The sequence below is a fragment of the Carassius gibelio genome, chromosome B1 (assembly GCF_023724105.1).
Source record: "Carassius gibelio isolate Cgi1373 ecotype wild population from Czech Republic chromosome B1, carGib1.2-hapl.c, whole genome shotgun sequence".
Lineage (NCBI taxonomy): Eukaryota > Metazoa > Chordata > Actinopteri > Cypriniformes > Cyprinidae > Carassius > Carassius gibelio.
Genome location: NC_068396.1, coordinates 3,248,715 through 3,271,774, shown reverse-complemented (window position 1 = coordinate 3,271,774; position 23,060 = coordinate 3,248,715). Strand labels below are relative to the sequence as shown.

Genomic DNA, 23,060 nt, shown 5'->3' with positions numbered 1-23,060 from the left:
ACATAATGACGTAGAGATGTGGGGGCATGTTAGAACGAGGAATTTTAGGGGGGCATGGACAAGTCTTTTATAAAGAATATCACTTTGGATTTGAGACTTTAGTCTTTGCAAATTTACAGATCTTCTTTATGCACCAAGAGCTTGTCACACTCCAAAGAGAAAGGAAAATTGAAATAGCATCATATGACCCTTTTAAGGAATGAATCAGTAGCTTACTCTGCTCTATATGTCTGTCTAACTCCTGGATCTTCTTTCTTTTTCACAAATGACCCTGAAGGAAAGCAGTATAATGTAACGTCAAAAGGTAAGCATGTAATAATCCTAACCATAAGATGTAATAATTTGTCATAAAAATATCTTTGTTATGTTTTCAGTAAAGCTAATGTGATTGTTTTCTCCTCAAGCTACTTTGAAAAACATTATTCTCCCATAAATCATCACTAACTAAATAGTATCTGCTACACCGATATCCAGGTGGTTTAAATTACAGAATTGTGGATAGTTAAGCAACACACTTCAATTCTAACTTTTTATGACTGTCAGTATAATATAAAAAGTTACATTTCATTATTTTCATAATTCTGCTGCATGCTCTATTAAAGTGAATTATTTTATCACATTATGATGATGATATGTTGACAAATGACTGTCAGCATAATATATAAAAGTTGAATTTCATTGTATGGCTAATTGTTTATTATTTGGTTTATTATAAAGGTGATAAGAAAAAAGAAGGTGCAGTCATCCCCGGTAGAAAAAAATAAAAATAATAATTAGATTAATAGTCCTTTACAAAGATGAAGACTTACCATTTTAACTTAAGGGGGGGGGGGGTGAAATGTTTGTTTTCACTCAATATCCTGTTAATCTTGAGTACCTATAGAGTAGTACTACATCCTTCATAAATCCAAAAAGTATTTAGTTTTATTATATTCATAAGAGAAAGATAGTCTGTACCGATTTTTCTCGGAAAAACACGAGCGCCTGAAGGCGTGACGTGTGGGCGGAGCTAAAGAATCACGAGCGCCAGTAGGCTTTTGTGTTGAGAGCGTTTGGAAGCTGTGACAGCTGTGAAGGCTGAAACTTAACGATAGCAGCAGCAGCAACGACTCGCTCCAAGCAGGGCTCGAACCCGCGTCTCCGATGGTAGGCGGACGCACTAACAAGGAGGCAGAGATATTTTAAGCAGTTTTAGGGCCGTTTCATAGTCAACGCATCTGTACGCATACGCGTCCCCGAGACTACGCATCGTTACGCTTCGGCCGCCATTATGCGTCCGTGCGTAGCCAAATGTGTCGTCCTAGTTTTTGATATGCGACGCGCCGATTCACGCAATACTATGCGTTGTCGGTGGGGGCGACATTGCAAGTATTGTACATTAATTCAAGTATATTGTGTTTACAGAAGAAGAAGGTTTGAATACAATGGCGGGCGAAGAGGAAAAATTATGCGAACTTATACGTATTCATCCATATTTATACGATAGTTCATCAGCAACAGAAAACACTCCTCTTCAGTTGCCATTGTGATCTGAATATCACGCGACCCGACTCTACTAATATCACCCGACTCTACTAACCCCTGTTGCATGAGCGGTGTATTGCATACACGCATCACCCGTGATGCTTGCGTTCACTGTTTAGACTATGAAAGGGAGCGCGTTTCTCGTGTTGACTATGAATCGGCCCTTACTCACCGCCTGTGGTTCCAACACACAATCGTGACCCTTTTTCGTTGGGATTGCATCATCCTTAAGAAATAAACGATACGCAAATCCGTCGTCAAACTGGGGTTTGTTTGTAAAACAAGCATTTTAGAAATGCAGGGAACAAACACAAACACTTGCACAACTCCGTTGATGCTCTGTAAAAATAAACTCCATCCACTGGTCCCTTAATGCTGTTTCTCTTTGGTAATCTGTGCAGGGTTGTCTTGCCCTGGCAACCAAAAACACACTTCTTTTGTGACATTTCGCGATGCTCTCGCTCTGATCAGTGAAGTCTGTTGTGCTCTCAGTGCTCTGCTATACGGGAGCGTGCGCTCTTCCGGCAAAAGTGCCTCAGGACCCATGTAAGGAAATTCCGCTCCATCTAACGTCACACAGAGCCATACTCGAAAAAAACTTTCCGAAACTTGTGACAAACTGGAAGGAGTATTTTTGGAACAGAAATACTCCTTCAAACATACAACTTAATTTTTGAAACTTTGTCCATGTTTAGCATGGGAATCCAACTCTTTAACAGTGTAAAAAACTCAGTATGCATGAAACAGCATTTCACCCCCCTTTAAGTTATATTTATAGTGGACGGTCAATTTCAGTCCTACTGCATTCTCTTTAAAGTGAATAATTTTTCACATTTATTATAATGAAAAAGAAAATGGGAATAAAAAGACAATAATACTTTGTCAAAAACAACAACAAAATGTTCAGAAAATGCAGAGCATTCTTATTGAATACCAGTCCTTGACTCTTGTTTGTTCATATTTGTGCTTTTTATAGTCAGTACGGCTCTGATTACAGACAAGGAAAATATCTAAAAGAACAATATTTCAGATGCGACACACAGTCAAAATCGGTGATGGTAAGATAATTGCACATTCAATTCAAGTTTATTTGTGTAGCGCTTTTTACGATACAAATCATTGCAAAGCAACTTTAAATTAAGTTTCTACAATATTTAGTAGTAGCTCATCAGTGGTGACTGTCAGTTTATGTGCATATGACAGCAGTTTTCAGAAAAATTAATACAAGACATAGTCAACCAGACGATGAACGCTATTAACAAAAATTATTATATGAAGTAATCACACTTGTAGCAATATTTGTTTGTTCTGTATGTTGTTTCAGGGTTAGCGTCATCTGGGGTCCTCTGAGGGTCAGCATCATCTCTTCTCAGGTGTTCTGGATCCAGACTGGAGCTTGTGTAAATCCTAGTTACCACAGGATGTAAAGTCCGTGGCAAAAGAGAGAAACAAATAGAGACAGAGAGAGTGTGTCTGAACCATGAACATTATCAGGAAGGCTATTCCAGAGTTTGGGAGCCAAATGTGAGAAAGCTCTACCTCCTTTAGTGGACTTTGCTAACCTAGGAACTACCAATTATTAAATTGCTTAAATATGGCTAGTTTTAAAGATTTTAAAATTATTTGTGTATTTTCATGAATTAGCCTTCAGTTTAATTGCTACAGTTTTCACACTTCAGGGGATTGTTCCCCCACCCAAATAGAACTGTCCACATTGTCATGTGCAAATCACTTGGACTTATTTGTTAATTGTTACATGTTTTCTTTTTTTGTGATAGGATATTCATTGCATTGCATTTTGACCAAATTTAGACCAAATCCTTGACATAAAACTGACTTCCTGAAGCAAGCTGGAGAACTATGTGTTAAGGTAACAATGATGAAGCATCTGTCTGCCACTTTTGAGAGCAGCATTTTCCGTACTGTTGTTCTTGAGAAACAGTATGTGAGCCACTAAATTCATAGTATCCATGACAAACAGTAGGCTAGAATAACATGGATGACTTACAACTTGCAGCGAGATCTAAAATCTGCATCAGATAAATACTTTACTATCCCATGAGTGATACTGACAACATAGGTCACATGACACATCACACCATACTACTAATTGAATGTGTAAAAAAGACCTGTATGTAACCTGCCAGTGTGAATATAGTTAAAAATCTGCAAAGCTGACATGATTATAAGTTGTATGCTTTATCACAACCTACATGGGACTGTTTGTGACTGGATGCAAATAAGGCTGTATTACATTGTATTTTTTGCAAGATGTTGCCATTATATAGAATGCACCAGCTATTTACACTTGCACTTTGTCTTAATTGGTTGTGTCCATTGTCGCATATCATTTGTTCTGGTGTTAGAAATGGCACAAATGAATGTAAAATGGGCCATCCAAATAAGTGTATTACTGTTTGTACCAAGTAAAAATAGAAACAAGTAGCACTTAGTGCAGACAGTAGTGTTGTCAAAAGTACAGACTGCGACACCATTCGGTACTGAAATTTTAAAAACCTCCATTTCTCACGAAGATTTAAGCGACGTATATCTGTTGAGTGTGTGAACACAGTGACCAATCAGCGTGGTTTAAGAATCTGCTTAACAGATTGTTTTTAAAGTACCAAATGGTTTTACAGTCAGTACTTTTGGTGGAGTTTTGTACTGGAGGAGGAACCTGTCCTTAACTACAGAGAAATAAAATGCTGGAATGGTTCAATTGAATTCCATCAGAGTATTTTATTATTATTAATATTAATATTATTATTATTATTTAATGTGAAATCTGAAAAAATAATGGCATCCTGTCCTAATCCTTGATCATGGCTCATGTTTTGAAATGCTTACTTGTGCTTCGAGACTATTGCTACGTTGAAAAAACGTCATTCATTTGTTTTCTTATGAATTATAATACTGTCATTCAAAGAAAAACTGCAAAATATAATTTCAGGTCATTTGTAGTAGTTTGTACAAATGTCATCTGTGTTGATTCAGAAATATTCAGGTTTTTATCATCTTATTCTGGTGTTTTAAGCACATTCACAGCCATATCACTGGATTGATAACCAATTACCCCACATTTTCAAGGCCTCAACTTTTAAGAGCCAAATGAGAAACTCCCACAATGCTTGGTCTTTTGCCTTATTAAGTGTGCGGTTTGATTCACTCATAGCTCATTGATGTTGTCATAGTTTTATTTTTTATGTAATGTGTTGTTATATTGTATATTATCACTATTTTATATTTATTATTTTATCAACAGTGTAAAATCTTTTTTTCTAATTTTTTTTTGGTAACACTTTAGAATAGGGAACACTTATTCTCTATTAACTAGGACTTTTTCCTTAAGTCCTAATTTGCTGATTATTAATTGCAGAGGGGTTTCTCCTGAAGTTCACCATCATCTCCAATGTGTTAAGCGCGCTGAGCTCCAGATTGTTGAGACTGCACCAGACAGACACCTCTTTAACTTGAAGAGGCAAACTGAAGAGGATCCAGTAAGAGTCCAGTAATGTCCTTCAGGTGGGCCAGCCACCTTCATCCACCAGCAATGTGGAGAATCAACAACTGGCAGACAATCTGAAAGAGTTTTACTGCAGGTTTGAAAAAAACACTCAACACGCCCTGAACACCTCTCCTCACCACCACTCACACCATTCACACCTCCTGCAACCCTCCTCTCCCCCACATCTGACATTCAGGTCAGTTAAGGTGAGGTGTGCCAGGTCTTCCAGAAGCAAAAAGGCTTGATCAGGCTTGATCTCAGATGTGGCACGTCACTGCACACTACGAAGCCGCAAGGCAGGACATTGACCTGGTTGACCTCAGCATAACGCTGAAGAATAAGTGTTTCCTTCCATCAGTTATTTTCATACTTGATTTCTGTTGCCAAATCATATGTGAGTTCTAAAGAATCAAGGTGAAGTTTTTGACGAAGGCTTGGAACACAGGAGGTTTTTTTCCAAACGAGGAAAGAGGCAAGTCTGGAAAAGTGCAGGTGCATGAGGGTGTTTTGTAATTTCTAAAGATGTGGCAGGAGGACATTGATAGGACAGCAAACACCCACGTGGTCCTAGTCCAAAACTGGATTCACTGAGGGACATGCTTGTAATTCTGGTAAGAATTAATGGCTTTGGTGTAATCAGAAGTCACAGAGGGATCTGGCAGTGGCCCTACAAAATAAGACTGAATGCAAACACTGAATTAGAAACAAATGCAACGATAATGATACATTCAGTGCAGCTACTGAGAATATATTTAATACATATAAGGATATCTTTTGGATTACACCAAAATAAACTTTCCTTCCAGTCTGCATCATACCTGCGTGAGCTCTGTAAAGGCTGGATGAAATGCCATCTCTTTGTGTTGACAGATAACTTTGGTGCAATAACAATGAGTTGTAATGTTTACTAAAGAAGTCACTTTTGCTCATCAAGGCTGCATTTATTTGATCATCTTGCAAAATGTTATTAGAAGATAAAATAATGGTTTCTTTTTTAATATCCTTAAAAATATAATTTATTTCTGTGATGCAAAGCAGAATTTACATCCTCTATTACAAAACTCCTACAGGATAGTGACGTTTCCCTGTTTACATTAAGAATGCAACACCCAGAGAGGAACCAATCTGCCTTCCCAGGTAATTAGCAGCCAGAACCTGGAGTGAGGAGAAGAGAGACTCACAGCGGGAAAGAAAAAACAAAACAAAACACATAGGCACATATCACAGCGTGAAATAATAAGTCCATGGGACATAACATATTAGAATGATAAATGTTAGCAACAGTTGTTCTGCCATATTTTATTTTTATTTTTAATGAAAACTGCAATACTTTTTTTTTCAGGATTCTTTGATTAATAAAAAATTAATTTATTTACTGAATTTATTCAAAATAAAAATATTTTCTAACAATATAAATATTTGCTATCACTTCTTAACAATTTAACATATCCTTGCTGAATAAAAGTTGTAATTCCTTTAAAAAAAAAAGAATAAACATTTACTTACCCCAAACTTTTTAACTGTATATTGCTCTTCTTTTTATTCATGAAAAAAATCCAAGTTCAAAACAAGTATTAAGCAGCACAACAGAATCCAGCACTATATAATAAATCAGCTTATTACAATGATTTCTGAAGGGTCATGTGAAACAGAAGACTGAGTAATGATGCTGAAAAGTCAGCTTTGCTTCACAGGAATACATTACATTTTAATGTATATTAAAAAAGAAAAACGTTATTTTACATCATAATAAAATTTCACAATATAACATTTTCCCTGTATTTTTGATCAAATACAGGCAGCCTCGAAGACCATAAGAAACTCCTGTAAATAAATAAATAAATAATAATAATAATAAAATAAAATAATAAAACCTTAAAATCGTTCTTGATCCCCAAACTTTTGACCGGTAGTGCATGTGCTGACATCGACCAGGCACGAGATGGCAGCAAACCCCTGAGCTTCAGCTGAAGCTGTTCCCAGGGGACCCCTAAGTTACTTTCGGTTTTGTCTCAAATCATACATCCTCTATGTATTATCTGTGCCTCTGATGCGTGTTCCTCGAATATTTAATATAAATTCTAGAAGAAGGACGCATGAAAGTGTAGTTTGTATGAATAATGTATCCTCTGAAATACTCCACGACCGTCATCTGCGCTTTGTTCATCACCATCGGAGCTGCTTCTGGTAAAGTTACTCGATATCTCGGTATAACTGTTTCTCCATGATAGGGCGGCGGCCGCTATTAGCTGAAGTTAGTTCAAAGCCGTTTAGTTTTAAAATATATTATAATAGTGTGTATAATTTACAACTGCAAAATGACTGCGGTTGAATATAATTATATCTACGCAATCCTCTACAATTATTTTTTTTATTTTTATTTTTTCAAACATTGCGAGTAAATCACTCGCATATGCGACTAAATGATGTCTAATATTAGCCAATGGCTAATACATTCTCATAATCATGTTATATTATGAAATATAATAAATGGAGGCTAAGTATAAGTTTAGCACAGCTATATTTTCACTCGCAAACACTCTCTGACAGAGCGCTTCAGAGATCTCAACTCTCTGTCAGAAGATCTGTGATATTTCTCAGTTCATCTCAATGAATGCGTAAATGGACCTGTATTTAATGGACTGTAAACTCTAGTGTGTAGCAAACAAATCGCCGTAGCTTTCTCTCAGAGACAGAGAGAGAATCAAAATAATGGAAAAATAACGGTGATCCTACGGAAGTCTTCAGCTTTTAAGAACAGCCGCGTTTTCCGGTAGTGGGTGGGCTTCATGTGCAAACGGCAATCTCATTGGCTGCCTCTAGACCCTATTTTGATTTTAGCAAATAGATTCGAAGGAACGCACAAAATGATTAATATTCATGAATCCAGCAGCTCAGTAATCCTTAGTAATCTTTATTGTGTTTTATATTTCTTATTATTAGAATTCGTATCATTATTATCTTATTAATATTTTTATTTTATTTTATTCTTTTTTTTATTTTAAAATGCTCAGTTAAAATGACTAAAATGCATTCAAACATGGTTATGAAGTTTACTTCTAATTACTAATTACTAAGTTCTTTTCTTAAATCATTCTTAATTGTTATAAAGCTTGACTGACTGGTGTTAATAGTTACTACTTATTATTATTATTATTATTATATAGATTATTATTATTGCGCGTGTTCTGCTTACTTAAGTGTTTCTGAATTGTATGAGTGGTTTGGAATATAAATCATAGCACGATTCAGAAAAAAAACAAAAAAACAAATATAAAAATATATATATATATATATATATATATATATATATATATATATATATATATATATATATATATCACAAGAGATGTTTAACAAGTGGTTCCCTGCATTATTATACAGCAAAACGCGTCATTACAGACAGACATTACAGTACTAAGTCGCTGCAATGGAGCAGCTCTAATGCTGATAAATTACAGATGATGAACCATAGAGCAAAAACATGAACAAAGAAAGTAACACGAACTTATAAAATATATTTTAATGGGAATAATTAAGTGTGAAAATAACAGGAGGATATATAGTCAAACCAAAATTATTCAGAGACCAGAAATACATTTGTATATATGTTTTTTACTAGTGGGGGCAGGACACTATAGTTCCTTTATGTATGTGAGGATAACAAAATAAAGTAAACTGTGACAAATTATACCTCAAAATTCTTCAAATAGTAGACTACTAGTAAAACCAATACAAATTTTGGACCAAAAATTATTCAGACCAAGTCTAGGGGGAAAACTGAAGTTGAGAGCATGCCCTGGAGACCGGGCTGTCATTAAGGATAAGAGTTGCCCGACTAAGTGTCTAGTTTTTTGTAGCTTAAAGTTATTAGCAAAGTTATTAGTGTTAAAGTTATTAGAAGCCTACACCGCAACAAAATGGGTGTAACGTTAGCTTATAGTTCAAATGTTTATGCCTCTGTTATTTTATTATTAGATGATAATAACACTCATAATTATGTGTTTTGTTTAAAAGTGTACGGTATGTATATGACATATAAAAGTCCCTTTAAGGGTATTCTGTAGTCTTTGGACATATTGTGTCTGAATATAGTACATTATCGGGTACTTTTTGTTGCTGTGCTTTCCGGAAGCTATTAACGTTAGTAACTATTATACAGAAATGTGCTTCTTGAATGTCGACTAACATACTCTTTTATTTGTCAAACTAGATCAAGAAGTGAATGTATTTCGTGAAGTTGGTGGTAAAGTGTCTTTCCGTCCGACCAGCATAAATCCTCCTGTCGGCAGCATTATATGGAAATACAGAAGCAGCACTGGATATGTTAAAAAAGCGATTGAATGGGATGAAGTTGATGGTGTTTCCGCCCCGAATCAGAGTTTCAGAGACATCACATCTCTTGATGAAACGACTGGAGAAATCACTATAACTGATTTAAAATTTGAACACAGTGGACTTTACACCATTGACATCAACAGTAAAGAACAGGAGCAAAAATTCAACTTGGAAGTTTTGGGTGAGTGGATATACTTTGAAAGCTTTACACTGATATATTTATACTGATAAACACAGATAGTGTGTGTTATTTTAATATCACCATACATGGACCTCCAAATAAACAATAGAGTATGCCATTTGTAAGTGATAGTTTGTATTAGTATCACAGAATTATTATCTGGTGCCATCATATTGTACTCTAACAAGACTTTTCTAAAGTTAGTGTAGTTGTTTTTCTTGTAGTTGAACATTTATTTTTTTCTTTTTTTTTTCTGTGGACTGGAACTTAAAATGTTTTTTTTTTCATTGTTTCTTTCACAGCACTGCTCCCCAAACCTGTGATAAAAATAGAGATTAAAGTTAACCCTGATGCAGTGTATTTAATATGTGAGTACAGTGAAACGATCATCTGGAAGAATTCTACTGGAGGCACACTGAAGGGTTCACCCCACTATCCGAATGGAGAATTTATCACAGTTGAAAAACAAGGAAATCCAGATTTCTTCTACACATGCACACTCGAGAATCCCTTGAGAAATAGCACCAGTGATCCGGTCTATGAGAGAGATCTGTTTAAAGGTAAGCATCATTTATTAATATCAGATTAGTTTTTATGTTGAGGTGGTCCAGAGAAGCTGTATTGTGTTTGGAAGTTTTATGTACATTCAAGTATTTTGACATCTCACAATTAAAATGATCTGAATGTAAATGGTATAGAATTAAACAATACATATCAAAGCAAATTACTTTTGTTTTTCAATTTAGTAAATATTACATCTATTTTCTATTTGAATATATTTTAAAATGTCAAATATATTCCTGTGATTTTAAAGATGAATCATTACTCGAGTCACATGATACTTCAGAAATCATTCTAATATTCTGATTTGCTGCTCAAAAAACATTTATTATTATTATTATTATTATTATTATTATTATTATTTGAAAACTGAGTAGAATTTTTCAGGTTATTATTACATTACATTACATTACATTACGTTAACATTATTATTAAATTAAAGTTATTAAAGAAAAACATTACACTGACTCCAAGCTTTTGAATGGTATAGCTAGTGTATAATGTTTCACAAGCTTTTTAGTTCAGATAAATCCTGACATTTGGATTTATCTATTCATCAAAGAATCCTGAAAAATGTAATCAAATGTTTTAAATATTGAAAATAATAAAAATGTATAATAAAAGTTTCTTGAGCAGTAAATCATCATATTAGAAATTTCAATTATCATTAATTTCAAACATTAATTGCTTTTCAATTTTTGTAGGCCATTATATTTTGTAATTGTATTAGTTATTTATTCTGTAGCAGTGTACATGAAATTGATGAATTCTATCTTCTTCCTTTCTCATAATGAAGATGTAGAAGAAGATACACAGCCTGAGGAAGGAAAAGCAGGAGAAGCAAAACACTTTTGCTTTTAATAGCCACATTTCCACTGTTGGGCCAGAGCAAGCCAGGTCTTAAAAAAGGCCGGGCCGGGCTAATAGCCTCGGGCCAAATATCAACTTATTTGAGAAAGTCTTTAATGCTGGTGTTATAGCTGTTATCTCTTTGAAATGATCCGCAACGCAGATGTTCTCCAGACGCGGAGAAACTCCACCTTTGTTCGTAACCCCTCCTCTAGCCCCAGCTGGCCCGCTTTGGAAAAAGGTTTTTGTTGGGCCAAAAAACCCTGGCCATTTGACTCGATGAAGCCCCGATGAGGACCAATCAAGCCCCGGAAGTGACAGTGGAAATGCGACTGGCTCTTGCACGCACGCCCGGTTTAACCTCAACAGTGGAAACATGGCTAATGTGACATGGGCCCAGTGTAGGTGGTGTATCTGTATAACTAAGGGTAGATTTTATTTACACGATGTAAATAGGTGTATATACTGTTTGTACCAAGTAGAAATAGCAACAGATTGCAATTAGCTATTTTACTGAGATATAAAACCATTAAAAAAAAATTGTCAGAATATTTATTTTCTAGACTGTTAACTACTAAATGATGAGCAAAGTGTGTTGTTTTTATTTGTAGCAATGTGAAATCTGAAGAATAATGGCATACAGTGCAAGATTTATAGTTTTGAACGCATTCTTACTTGCACTTCCAGACAATAACTATTCATTTTGTTACTTTCATAAATGTTGTCTGTGTTAGCTGTGTTGGCCTTGAATGCTATTCAGATGTTTCCTGAATATATCACATTTTTTACAGTTTAAAGAAAAAAATAAAAATGTAATTTTAGGTCAGTTGTTGTAGTTTTGCAAATGTGCAATTACTTTGTTAATTTGGAAATATTCAGGTTTTTGTTTTAAATTTGTATTTTGTTTAGTATATTCTTGTATTATATTATCACTGCTTTATACAAACTTTTTTTCTATCACTACTTTATATCTAATGTAAATTACAGTTTAACATGTTTAAGATTCTTATTTCTTTTTATTACAATTTTATTTTCCATAATACTAGCACCATTTATGCATGTCTTTTAAACGCTGTTTAGTTTTGAGATCTAGATCTGTTGATCTAGGACTTGATGTTGATATCCCTTAACCTCTTAGGCCCGTGACACACTGAATGCGTGACTAAAGTGTTCAGACATGCAGACGTTCTCCACATGCACGTTAACACGTCCTTCAGCTTGGTTAGTATGAGGTGGGTCTTTGTGCAATTTTTGCTACTCACTAAGCAATCCAAGAGGAGAACTAACGTGTATACGCTTGTCAGCCATCTGGCCAAAATTCCATAGTATTCAGGTGTCAGACATAAGATATGAGACGTCACAGTCAGGTGTCAGAGCTGCGCTCAAACTGAGCGGCGGCGGCGTAGCAAAGAAAGGATTTTTTTTACTTTGCGTCTTGATAACGTACGCGTGGATAAATGTCTGGATAACGTACGTTTGAATAAGTACATTAATAATAATTTGGCTTTGTCCTATTTTGCCCCAAGGAAGGCTTTAAGGTAATAATTATGATAACAGCACCTAAAGAACACATCTGTCTCCCCAGTGGAATAGTCTGGGTGCAGGATATGCAGGTGCATATGAGCCCGGGCAGTTTTGGACATAGCTGGGGGAGAACTTCAAATTAAAACAAGGGAACAATAGACCCCTGCATGGTAAAACAAGGGAACAATAGAGCCCAAAGCCTTTGTCCAACAGCTTGTGTGAATTCTTTGCCGGAGTCGACTGGATAACGTGACTTTTTTTCTCTCTCTTTTCCCTATTACACAGCTACTAAAATGTTCAATAGAAAGTTGTCATTTCTATTTTTTTCTTTATTAAGTTAATTTTGAAATATGTTTGGAACGTTTTGTGTTTGGTAAATTCAAGTTTTTGATTTTTAAAGGAAAGAGCAAGCTGCAGCAGACAGTAAGTTGAGCATTATGTTTGATCAATTTAGCCTTCTCAAACCAACAAGACTTAATAATAATAAGCCTAAAATAAACAGACATAATAGGCCTACACTTCATGCATTTCACAGTATTAATTTAAACATTTAACTTAGGTAAATGAGCATTGTGGGGCGCATATCCAATCGTTTGTGCGGAGAGTGAGCGCTTTGCAGGACATAGAGGAGCCAGCTTGCATTGCAACTTAAAAATACGCCGTCATTTTTGCTCATGAAGGTAAGAGTATGCATCATTCGGAACTCCAAAGGGTTGTAAGGTCCAGGCACTCTGCCCAAGGAAGGTATCCGGTGCTGGATGAAGGTTTCCTGCATGTGCTGTCTTTCAGCGTGTAGAGTTATTCAATTTAGGTTAAACTCAAATCTGACTCCATTTTATTATTTAATCTGACTCCATATTAATCTGACCTTGAATTTAGGTTGGAATGCAAATTGGTTGTCCGTTTTTTTCTTATCAGTAGGCCTATTCTTCTGAAATTTGATTATTCTATTTAAACTCTTTAGTCTATATTAACTTGTTCATTCGGGAGCTCATGTCTCTAACAAGGATTCAACGTAATCTACTAGAGTCAATAATTACAGAGTAAAACAGAATAAAATCAAATGTATTATATTATAGGGATTTAAAATGAAACAAACGGCCAGAAGGGAAGGAGGTCTTCTGCTCCTCCAGTCTGTGGGGTGTCTCGAAGATGCCCCTGTATGTTTGTATTGTCTGTTTCTCAGGAGATCAAAGTATCTCAGGTTCTTTCATCCTTACAGGGTCTACTGTACTTGTATATGTGTGCACTCACAATATCAACAAAACCTTATGCTTTTGTAAAATAAGGAAAACAAACAGGATGCAATTTCTGTCTTCTTGGTCTTGAGCAGAAGCACTTCACCGACATGATAAATATATCTATAGAATGCTTTTTGCATTTTAAATTACTATTTAAAAACAAAATAATTCAAATCGAAAACAAAAACTCTTTCATTATGTAATTCTAAAGATGCATTTTTGCAACATTGACCCAGAAGACATTATTTTATTAAGAAATAATTCAAATATATCCACTAGTTTTACTTTTTTATTTGTTTGTTTTTATTATTTATTTATTTATTGTTTGTTTGTTTTGGGGCCGCTGTACCAAAATTGTGTTTGCATTCAGTAGCCTAAGACAGCATTTTGTGCCACGTTCAAAAATAACTGAATAAATAAGATTAACGTCACAATTTAAGAATAAAGTCAAGCATACGGTAATACAATTATGTTATATTGTGAAGTAAAAAAAAAAAAAGTCTGTGGCATCCATCATTCTTTTAACTTTTTTTAAACTAACTCTGATCGATTCACAGGCGTTTCCCAACAATGCATTTAAAGCAAACGCACGTAGCCGTGCTTTAAGTGCTACTTAGGAGTTGCTATCTGTTTGTCAAGTTCTGAAATCTCACCTTAGAACAATGGCTCGTAATAGTAGGCTAGTACACAATCGCTTATTGATGTTAGCCTAATGCTGCGTTCCAGACAGACAACTTGGATATAATAACTATAATACAATACAATATTATATTATATTATAGTGTATAGAGAGAGAGAGAGAGAGAGAGAGACGTTATTGGTTTTCTGCACTTCAGCAAGTCGTTGACATATCCCCTCCCCCCAGACTTTGAAGTATTTAAATGTAAATATAATCACATTTCACTTGAATCAAGTTAACCTATTAATTAATATGTAGTTAACCTATTAATTAACATGTAGAGTAGCCTAAAAGAAACTGCTCTTGTAATAAGCAGCTTTATGACATGAAAAAAAAAAAAAAAAACTGAACTCTGAAATAATTAGACATCTGCTGATCAATTATCTATTTTTCAGAAATTAGGTCTAATGTATAGTGATTGTTTTTTCTTTAGAGACGTGTTGTATTAAATATTACCAGTAAATTACTTTATTTAAGCTGTAACTGTAAATATATTTGGACACTCCATGTTAGTCACTGATTAGACTTAAATGATTTAAAATGGATTTTTAGGTGATATTGCTTAAAAAGTGATTTGTAATGAGTGCTAAAAAAACTAGTTTATGCAGTTTATTTTATTATCAAAGCCTAGACCCTATGTGATGACATAACCCGAGGCTAAAAGCTGTGTTATAAATTTTGTCCATTAGAGAGAGCCAAATTATATGGATTAGGCCTATTTGAAAGTGAAAAAAAGAAAGTGAAAGTCCTGACATTTACCAAGTAACCCATGATCTGTTTTTAACCCATCCAAGTGCACACACACAGCAGTGAGAAGTGAACACACACCCGGAGCAGTGGACAGCTACAGATCCAGCGCCAGGGAGCAGTGCCAGGGTACTGAGTTCAGTCATGGGATTTCCTTACTAAAGATAGATTGCTTCGCCAACAACTTAATTTTTCACATAAAATGGCTACAACGAGATCTATCAATCTATGGAAGAGTATTATTTCTAAAGCAGAGGGTTTGTCTCGTTGTGTTTATCCCTCTTTATCTTTATTTGTTAGTGACAAAATTTGTGATGATATTGACAAAATCTTATTGAATTTTATTTGGAAGAACAGATCTCACAAAGTTAGGAAGTCTGTTTTGTCTAATAGACGTTCTGAGGGTGGACTGGAAGTTTTACATTTTAAAGAATTAGTCAGCTCTTTTAGAATTAGTTGGTTAAATGTAATGTAATTGATAAATTTGGTACTATATCCCCAATGCCATATTTTGTAGATTAGGCGGTTTAGAGTTTCTTTTAAAATGTAATTTCACCCCTTCTAAATTACTGATTTCTCTCTCCAAATTTCACTAACAAGTTTTACTTGCTTGGAAATTGTGTTATGTGCACAATTTTTCTCCCCACAAAGAAATTCTGTGGAATAATTTGAACATTTTAATCTGAAACAAGTAATTTTTATGGATAAGTGGTATGATAGAAGTATTGTTTTTGTTTTGGATTTATTTAAAAATGATGGTAGTATGCTGGAATATGAATCATTTATGACTTAATAATTTATGACCTGATTATGTATAATTTTCCTCTGCCTGCTAGAACTTTCAATTCTGTCATCAAAGCTTTTCTCCATGTTATGTGCATTTATTTAAAACACATCTTTTCTTAATGAGATTTTAAAAAAAAATGATGGCCAAACTTTTATTGGATGGAGTTGGCGTTATTGATCAAACATGTAAGAGTAAACTTATAAAGCTATTGTTACATCACACAGTTTACACATCCCCTTGATGTAATTTTTTCTGGAATAATTATTTGACAGTATTCACTGGAAGAGGGCATGGTTATTCCCAGAGAAATATTGCATGTCCATTAAATTAGAGAGATACACTTTAAAATTCTTCATAATGTTTACCCAACCAACTCACAAATTAAATCTTTTGTTGAGCTCTCTGTCCTGTGTGTATTTTGCAAAGTTGAGGAAGAAACTTTGCTTCATTTATTCTACCACTGTAATCAGGTTAAGGCTCTTTGGGAGAGCTTGGGTTGTTATCTTTCTCACTTTATCAATTATGATTTAAAATTCATTAATGGATATATTTCTCTATTTTTCTGGAAGTGACTATGCTATTGATATTGTGTAACAGTCTTCAGCCTGCTACGAGTTAAGTGCAGCCAGTGGCGTAGCCAGGGGAGGGGCCATGGGGGCACTGGCCCCTCCTGAAAACTGATTGGCCCCCCAGTGTGCCCCCACATTTCTACTTGTCTGTCACTCACAAATTCAAATTATAATCTTTCAGTTTAGTAAATAACTCATGATTGAGTCGCGATGCTTCTCAACGAGGACTAAGAATAGCGAGCTGCTGTTTTCCAAAAAAAAAAAAGCACTTATTTTAAATAGCTGATGTTTTTCGATTAGCGAGTTGTTGCAGTGCAAGAAGTGTTTGGTACTAACGTTAACGTCTTTCGGTGTTAGACAGACCAGGTTCGATGACGATGTTATCTCCTAGAGCAGACCAAGATGCTAATCATTATATTTACTATGCTCCTCTGATGCTGAATTTAAAAGGGGTTTACTGCGTTACGATTTCGGCCGAACGAGCCGATAAAGGCAACAACGCAATTTAAAGCAATGGTTTTAAAAAAACTATAATAGCAATTCTAATAAAGTCATTATTGAATCATGCAGTCGATTAGCGACTTTTTTCACTCAAGTGAGGTGACGAAACAAATCGTGTAATGTTTATCTAACGCTCCACACTTAAGACTTTTTTTTTTAAAAGTCTATATGGGTGAGACACATGCAGAGGTGGGTAGTAACATTTACTTCGTTACATTTACTTGAGTAATTTTTCAAACGCGCCGTCTATTTTTCTCTGGGCAATGAGCGATGCCCATTCGCGAATGATTCATTCTTTTGAGTCAATTCTGTTCAAAGGCTTGATCAAACCAATTGGCAAACAAGTGAATTGGTTCATGAATCAGTTTGAAGGAGTCGTTTAGTTCCCTGAAGCAACGCGCTGAGCGTCTGAAGCGGTTCACTCAGAGTTGTAACGTTTATCATCAGCAGCGTTGAAAACGTGGTTATGGAACTGCACTGAATTGAAAGCAAATCTGCAAAGGCTATTATTTGCTTGCGATGGAGATCCTTATTAGATGAACGTGTGTGCTGTCTACTGTTTAACAGGTAATAACTTGGGCTACATTCGATTACAGTACACGATAGCACTGTGACATTAGTTTGTTGTACGTGTGTGGCTTATAACGGAGGGGAGTCAAGTTGAATGCAGCTTCCAAAAGACAAAAATAGCCGATTAAGATTTTATTAATTTTAATACAATCACACCGGTGCGAGTACGTTCAGCAAGTCATATCATCAGCTGCTAAATTCATATCTGTGATCGCTTGCTGGCGCTGAGCCAGAGATAGACGTGTTTTTACAGCGCTGCGCATTATAACCAATCACACACGATTCTTTTGAATGCAATGGCCAATCAGAGGTGTTCCGATGAGTCATCGCTGAAATGCCGGTGCTTCCTTCACTCGCTCACTGACTGAATACCTCTTTCTGGCGAATCCTCTCGTCAGAAACAAAAAGTGCAGATGTGTGTACGAATCTATAATTAAGATATTGATTTCACAGTGTTAACAGTTTCAGTGATTTTAATGGGAGTTTCTGAGAGTGATTGCAATCTAGACTGTCAGTGAAAATTATCTTTAATAATGTAAATGTTATTTGCTCTCTTTCTGAACAATGAAAGATTAGTAGCAATATTTATATCACATTATATTAAATGTGAATTTAACATTGAAAGTTAAAGTCAGTCGTATTAAAAATATGTTATGGCATGAAACCTATATCTGTTACTTAAGTAAACAGACAGGGTTTTATAATAAATTGGAGTAAAGGCTGATGAAATATATACATTTACACACGCACACATACATTACATACATTTATCTATATATCTAAATAAAAATAGGCTCCGTATATATGACCTAAAGTAACTAGTAACTAACTACTTGAGTAGATTTTTTTATCCGATACTCTTTTACTCTTACTCAAGTAACTATTCAAGACTAGTACTTTTACTTTTACTTGAGTAAAGTTTTTGGGTACTCTACCCACCTCTGGACACATGCAAAAACATCGGTTTTTTTACTGGTCAATTTTGAGATTTTGGCCTGTTTGTCTTCAGTAACATGTCTTCTTTCAGACTTGTGGTGAAAAAAAAAAAAGTCCAAAATACACATATAGGTCTTTATTTTTCTACACCTTTAGTCTATTTGCGTCTGTAGATTCCTAATAAATTCAGTTGGCGTTCTAAATCACCATGGTGTTCCGCGATTGCTGTCTGCCCCTGCAAAGCTCTCTCTCCCTCCCTTCACAGAAGTTATTGACAAAACGTCATTTGATGACACCCAGAAACATTCTCAAAAAAATCATACATAATTATTTAATGCATGATTAAATAGCAAAATAAATAACTAATACTAAAACAACACTGGACTAATTAAGCTATTCTAAACTGTTTTATAGGATCCACATATTTTACATGTTAAATTAAAGCTACCTTTTTGAACAAGTAGCTTTCTAACAAAGTATGGATATATGATATTTTTAAATCAATATGCTCAAGATTAATTAGCCTTGACATAAGTAGATTTTGTTTATTCATCAATGCAAATTTACTGCAACTGCTGCTATGCAAATTGAATGGGATGTGGATAATAAACAAAAACATTATGAAATTATATTAAATTTATATTAGTTATATTAATTAATTAATTGTGTATTTATTTCTATGAATTATTAATGTTATTCTGCATTTATATAAATAAGGCTATTATATATATATATATTATATAAGGCTATTATAAATAAATTATATTATTATTATTTGTGAGTTGTACACTATTCATACATTGGATTATTTTATTTATTACAGTTTTTCTTTCACTTTTGTAAAGTGAAAAGTTAATACAAATTGTATTTGATTTTTTTTTTATTTAGAGCAGTGAATAACTGCTATTAAAATATAATAGGGTATCACTGTTTATTACTGATTTTAAAGGTTACTGAACTCTTGAAATGATTTGGATATACTGTTCAAACAACACAAGATTGGCCCCTCTGTATTAATCGTGGCCCCTCTTGTGCCCCCCAGTTGAAAAAATCCTAGAATCGCCCCTGAGTGCAGCTGTAGTAGCGATCCTCCCTGGTAGGGGGCAGTATTAACTTTAGGTAAGCCTGGATAAATGGATAGAAGAAGAATTGATTAAGAGTTGGTTTGTGTGCCCATGTGCATGGTAGCAGTGTTTGAGCTGTTCTACTGTTCTACTGCATTTGAGGAACCCTTGTTGAGAAGCATTTTTGCTTCATTCTCAACTAAGGGTTTATGGCTATGGGATGTTTGATGCCTATGATCATGTTGGGGATGGAAAGGACTAAAGTTGACCAAATTGTCTTCTCTTCTATGGATTTGCATTGAGGACTACTTTGACGTTCTACAATACGGACAACCATTGTGATTCAAGGACATCAGTAACTTCAGTCGATATTTCCTCTGAACTCCTTCAGTGTTTTACACAGATAAGACTGGTTTCTTTGACTCTTACACATATAGTGTTTGTACAAGCAAAGACTTGATCCATAGTTTGATCAAGATGGATTAATGTTTGATCTCAAATGCACAAGTGGGGTATGAAGGATACTAGCACTGTTGTGGTTGTAGTATAATGAGTTGGTTGTTAAATGCACACCATAAATGAAAGAAATTCAGGTAAAAGAAACAAATAACCAGAAATTGTGTGGCTGCCTTATTTTATCAAGTAGAATTAATCATCGTTTATGTGGGAAACCCACCCAAAATCAGATATGTAACTATCTTTGATTTAAAGATAATTATGAGATGTTCAAATTGTTGTTAATTTCTTTGTGTTCCATTGTAAAGTTTGTATTCACAAACACAAATTTCTTAAGACTTTGCCTAGATTTGATGTCTTTATTGTTGAGATTTCCCTTATTGTAAAATCTCTTTAACTCATTGATAACAGTAAGAACAACAAGTTTCTTAATAACTGTGTGCAGTTTTTTTCTTACTTGTAGAGGAATCAGTTATTGTTTTTATTTGTATTATTTATTTATTATTTTTATTTATTTGTTAATGTATTCAATGCAGTGCTGTAAATAAATGCAGTGCTGTAAATAAAATAGTGCTTCATTAAATTAGGAAATAAGACTTTTCAGTCAAAATTTATTAAGATATGGATTCTCTGTCAGACAGCTAATATGCATATATATATATATATATATATATATATATATATATATATATATATATTAGTGGTGGGCAGTTATCGGCGTTAACGTGCTGCGTTAATGTGAGACTCTTATCGGGTGATTAAAAAAAAAAATATTGCCATTAATCTATTCTCAAAGTTGGGTTGGGAGCTGGGTCTATACTAAGCAAGCTATGATGACTTTCATCTTGATATTTTATATAACCGACTGGCTGAGGCCAGCCTAAAAAGATGCTCGGGACAGTTGACGGGCCACTGCTGCGCATCGTCACGAAAGCTAATCTTTTTCACGTGTTTTTAAGCCTTACCGCATGTTGATTTAAACATTAAAGCATCCAAACTCAAGACGCGAAAAAGCTGAACAGTGTAGCTGGTTACTCGCTCGCTGTGTTCGGTGTGGAGAGAGAGAGAGAGCCGCGTATCACGGACAGCGATACTGAACCGAGCTCTCTTCTGCGAAGTTCTCCTCGAAGTCCCTCCTGCACCTGAACGAACAAATACAATTCGCAGTTTGAACAAACAAAAAGAGCCCAATTCTGTACTTGTGGTGGTCTGGTGTTCAGGGCTCACGCAGAGAAAGGCGTCTCAAAACACTTGAACACCGAATTTGCTTATTTTTGCTCTTGTGCCGACAAATACATACAAAATATGTCAAAATATCCACCTTGGAAATTATACTCGAAAAAACTGTCAGTTATTTCTTAAGTGAAAGTAAACAGATGAGGAAAAAAATGGGATGTGTATTATATTCGCTTGTTAAATCTGACGTCACGTAGCAGCGCTTCCGTGTCCAAACGCTCTATCAGTTACAACGAGAAAACAACAAAAGGTGCTAATATAAACTCACAGTGTTATAGAATACTAGCGTAAAAGTTATAATCGTAACATTTAACTCCATACCGAAGTCCCAGATAGCCAGACAATGAAAATATAAATATAAAAAACATATATATATAAATGATTTGTGTTTGGGACGCTGTGAGCACGGAGACTGTAGTGTATACCGTAAGTTTGAAAGTGTTTAGCTTAAATTATTAATATGAATAAACAGTGCTCATAAACGGCTGCTGAGGTCGTATTCTCAAGTGAAGCGAGTTGAAGCTTGGACCCGGAAACATCGCTTGTTACGTCATCACTTAACAACCGCATTGAGTTCATCGTCTCTTAAAGGGACTGCGTCTAATTTAGCTAATGGCTGCTGTAATGTTAATCCAAGAAAATTAAAATGAAAATCACTCGCTGCCCTTGACTGAATTACTTAGTTTTAACAGTCAAACAAAAAATTATTCAGACACCAGATATATATATATAAATAAAAATAAACGAACAATCAAATTAAAAAAATTTCAAACGGCCCACTGGTACAACCTTCACCGGGTCCCCGCTGACCCCAGCTACGGCTCTGCTCACGCCTGTTTCACACATACTGTCATAAGTGCATATGCAGTCCGTGTGCGTTACGTATGTGGTGCAGCACGGACTCAATGTGCTTTCCCACAGGACGCGTTTGCAGTCCGCTACTCGGTACGTAAACGATCGCTGCACAGCTGCAGACGCAACGCTCCTGGGACGCAATTGGAATCCGTTAACATGGGTGCATAAAAAAAATGCAACGCACTGCAGACGGAGTATGTGTGAAACAGGCGTAAGGTTGTTTGCACCTTGTGCAATGTGGAATTAGTTTACAGCTTTTTCAAGCAGTTTGAGATGCATTTTGGAAACAGGAGATGAGCCCCTTTTCTAATGCACCACCTAGCTTGATAAACCCATTCTCAAAGACTTACTGTTTGTCAGTTTTATTTGGGTAACACACATATTCTGAACGCCTTCGGCAGAATTCCAATGAGCCATTTTAATCTAGATTAATTTCAAGATCAGAGTGAGATTAATCTAGATAAAAAAAATGAATCTATGCCCACCATATATATATATATATATATATATATATATATGAACTCAGTGAAATAATCAAGACATGATATTAACAAAAAAGGGCTAAACACTAGGACACCGGAGCACATGTGGAACAAAACACAACCTGACAACTGAAATATTAAAAGTGATAATGTCAATATACTGTATAATGTTATAGGATAACACAGCTACGTCATAATTGTTTGATCCCTATTCAGCATTGCTGTTTTTAAATCACTTATTTTATGGAATTGAACAAAATTGTATTAAAACACAATTAAGCTTGGGCTGTTAAACATAACATACATTTAGACCATGTATGTGCTGAAGTAGAGAAGAAAATATGATCAATTTAACAGAGCTCTCACAAAATGTGTACTGCGTTAAGATGACTAAGACTTATTTTAGCACTTGCGTATCATTGCTCTTTTGTTGATTTTGATAACTTTAGATATAA

General features: G+C 35.0%; 1 protein-coding gene across 8 annotated transcripts in view; it reads left to right on the top strand.

The window, feature by feature from the left end:
* Nucleotides 1-23,060, top strand: part of LOC127948882 (SLAM family member 7) — a 104,010-nt gene that overhangs the window by 10,903 nt on the left and 70,047 nt on the right. The window contains exons 1-3 of one of the 8 annotated variants that reach the window (XM_052545701.1): nucleotides 6,911-7,216; nucleotides 9,243-9,548; nucleotides 9,851-10,108. The exons of 5 other annotated variants lie outside the window; for them this stretch is intronic. In XM_052545701.1, the coding sequence (XP_052401661.1) occupies nucleotides 7,150-7,216; nucleotides 9,243-9,548; nucleotides 9,851-10,108 (631 nt within the window). In that variant the 5' untranslated portion in view covers nucleotides 6,911-7,149. Of the gene's footprint in view, nucleotides 1-6,910; nucleotides 7,217-9,242; nucleotides 9,549-9,850; nucleotides 10,109-23,060 lie in introns of those variants that run through there. 2 more of the 8 variants (XM_052545698.1, XM_052545699.1) reach the window with 2 other exon arrangements.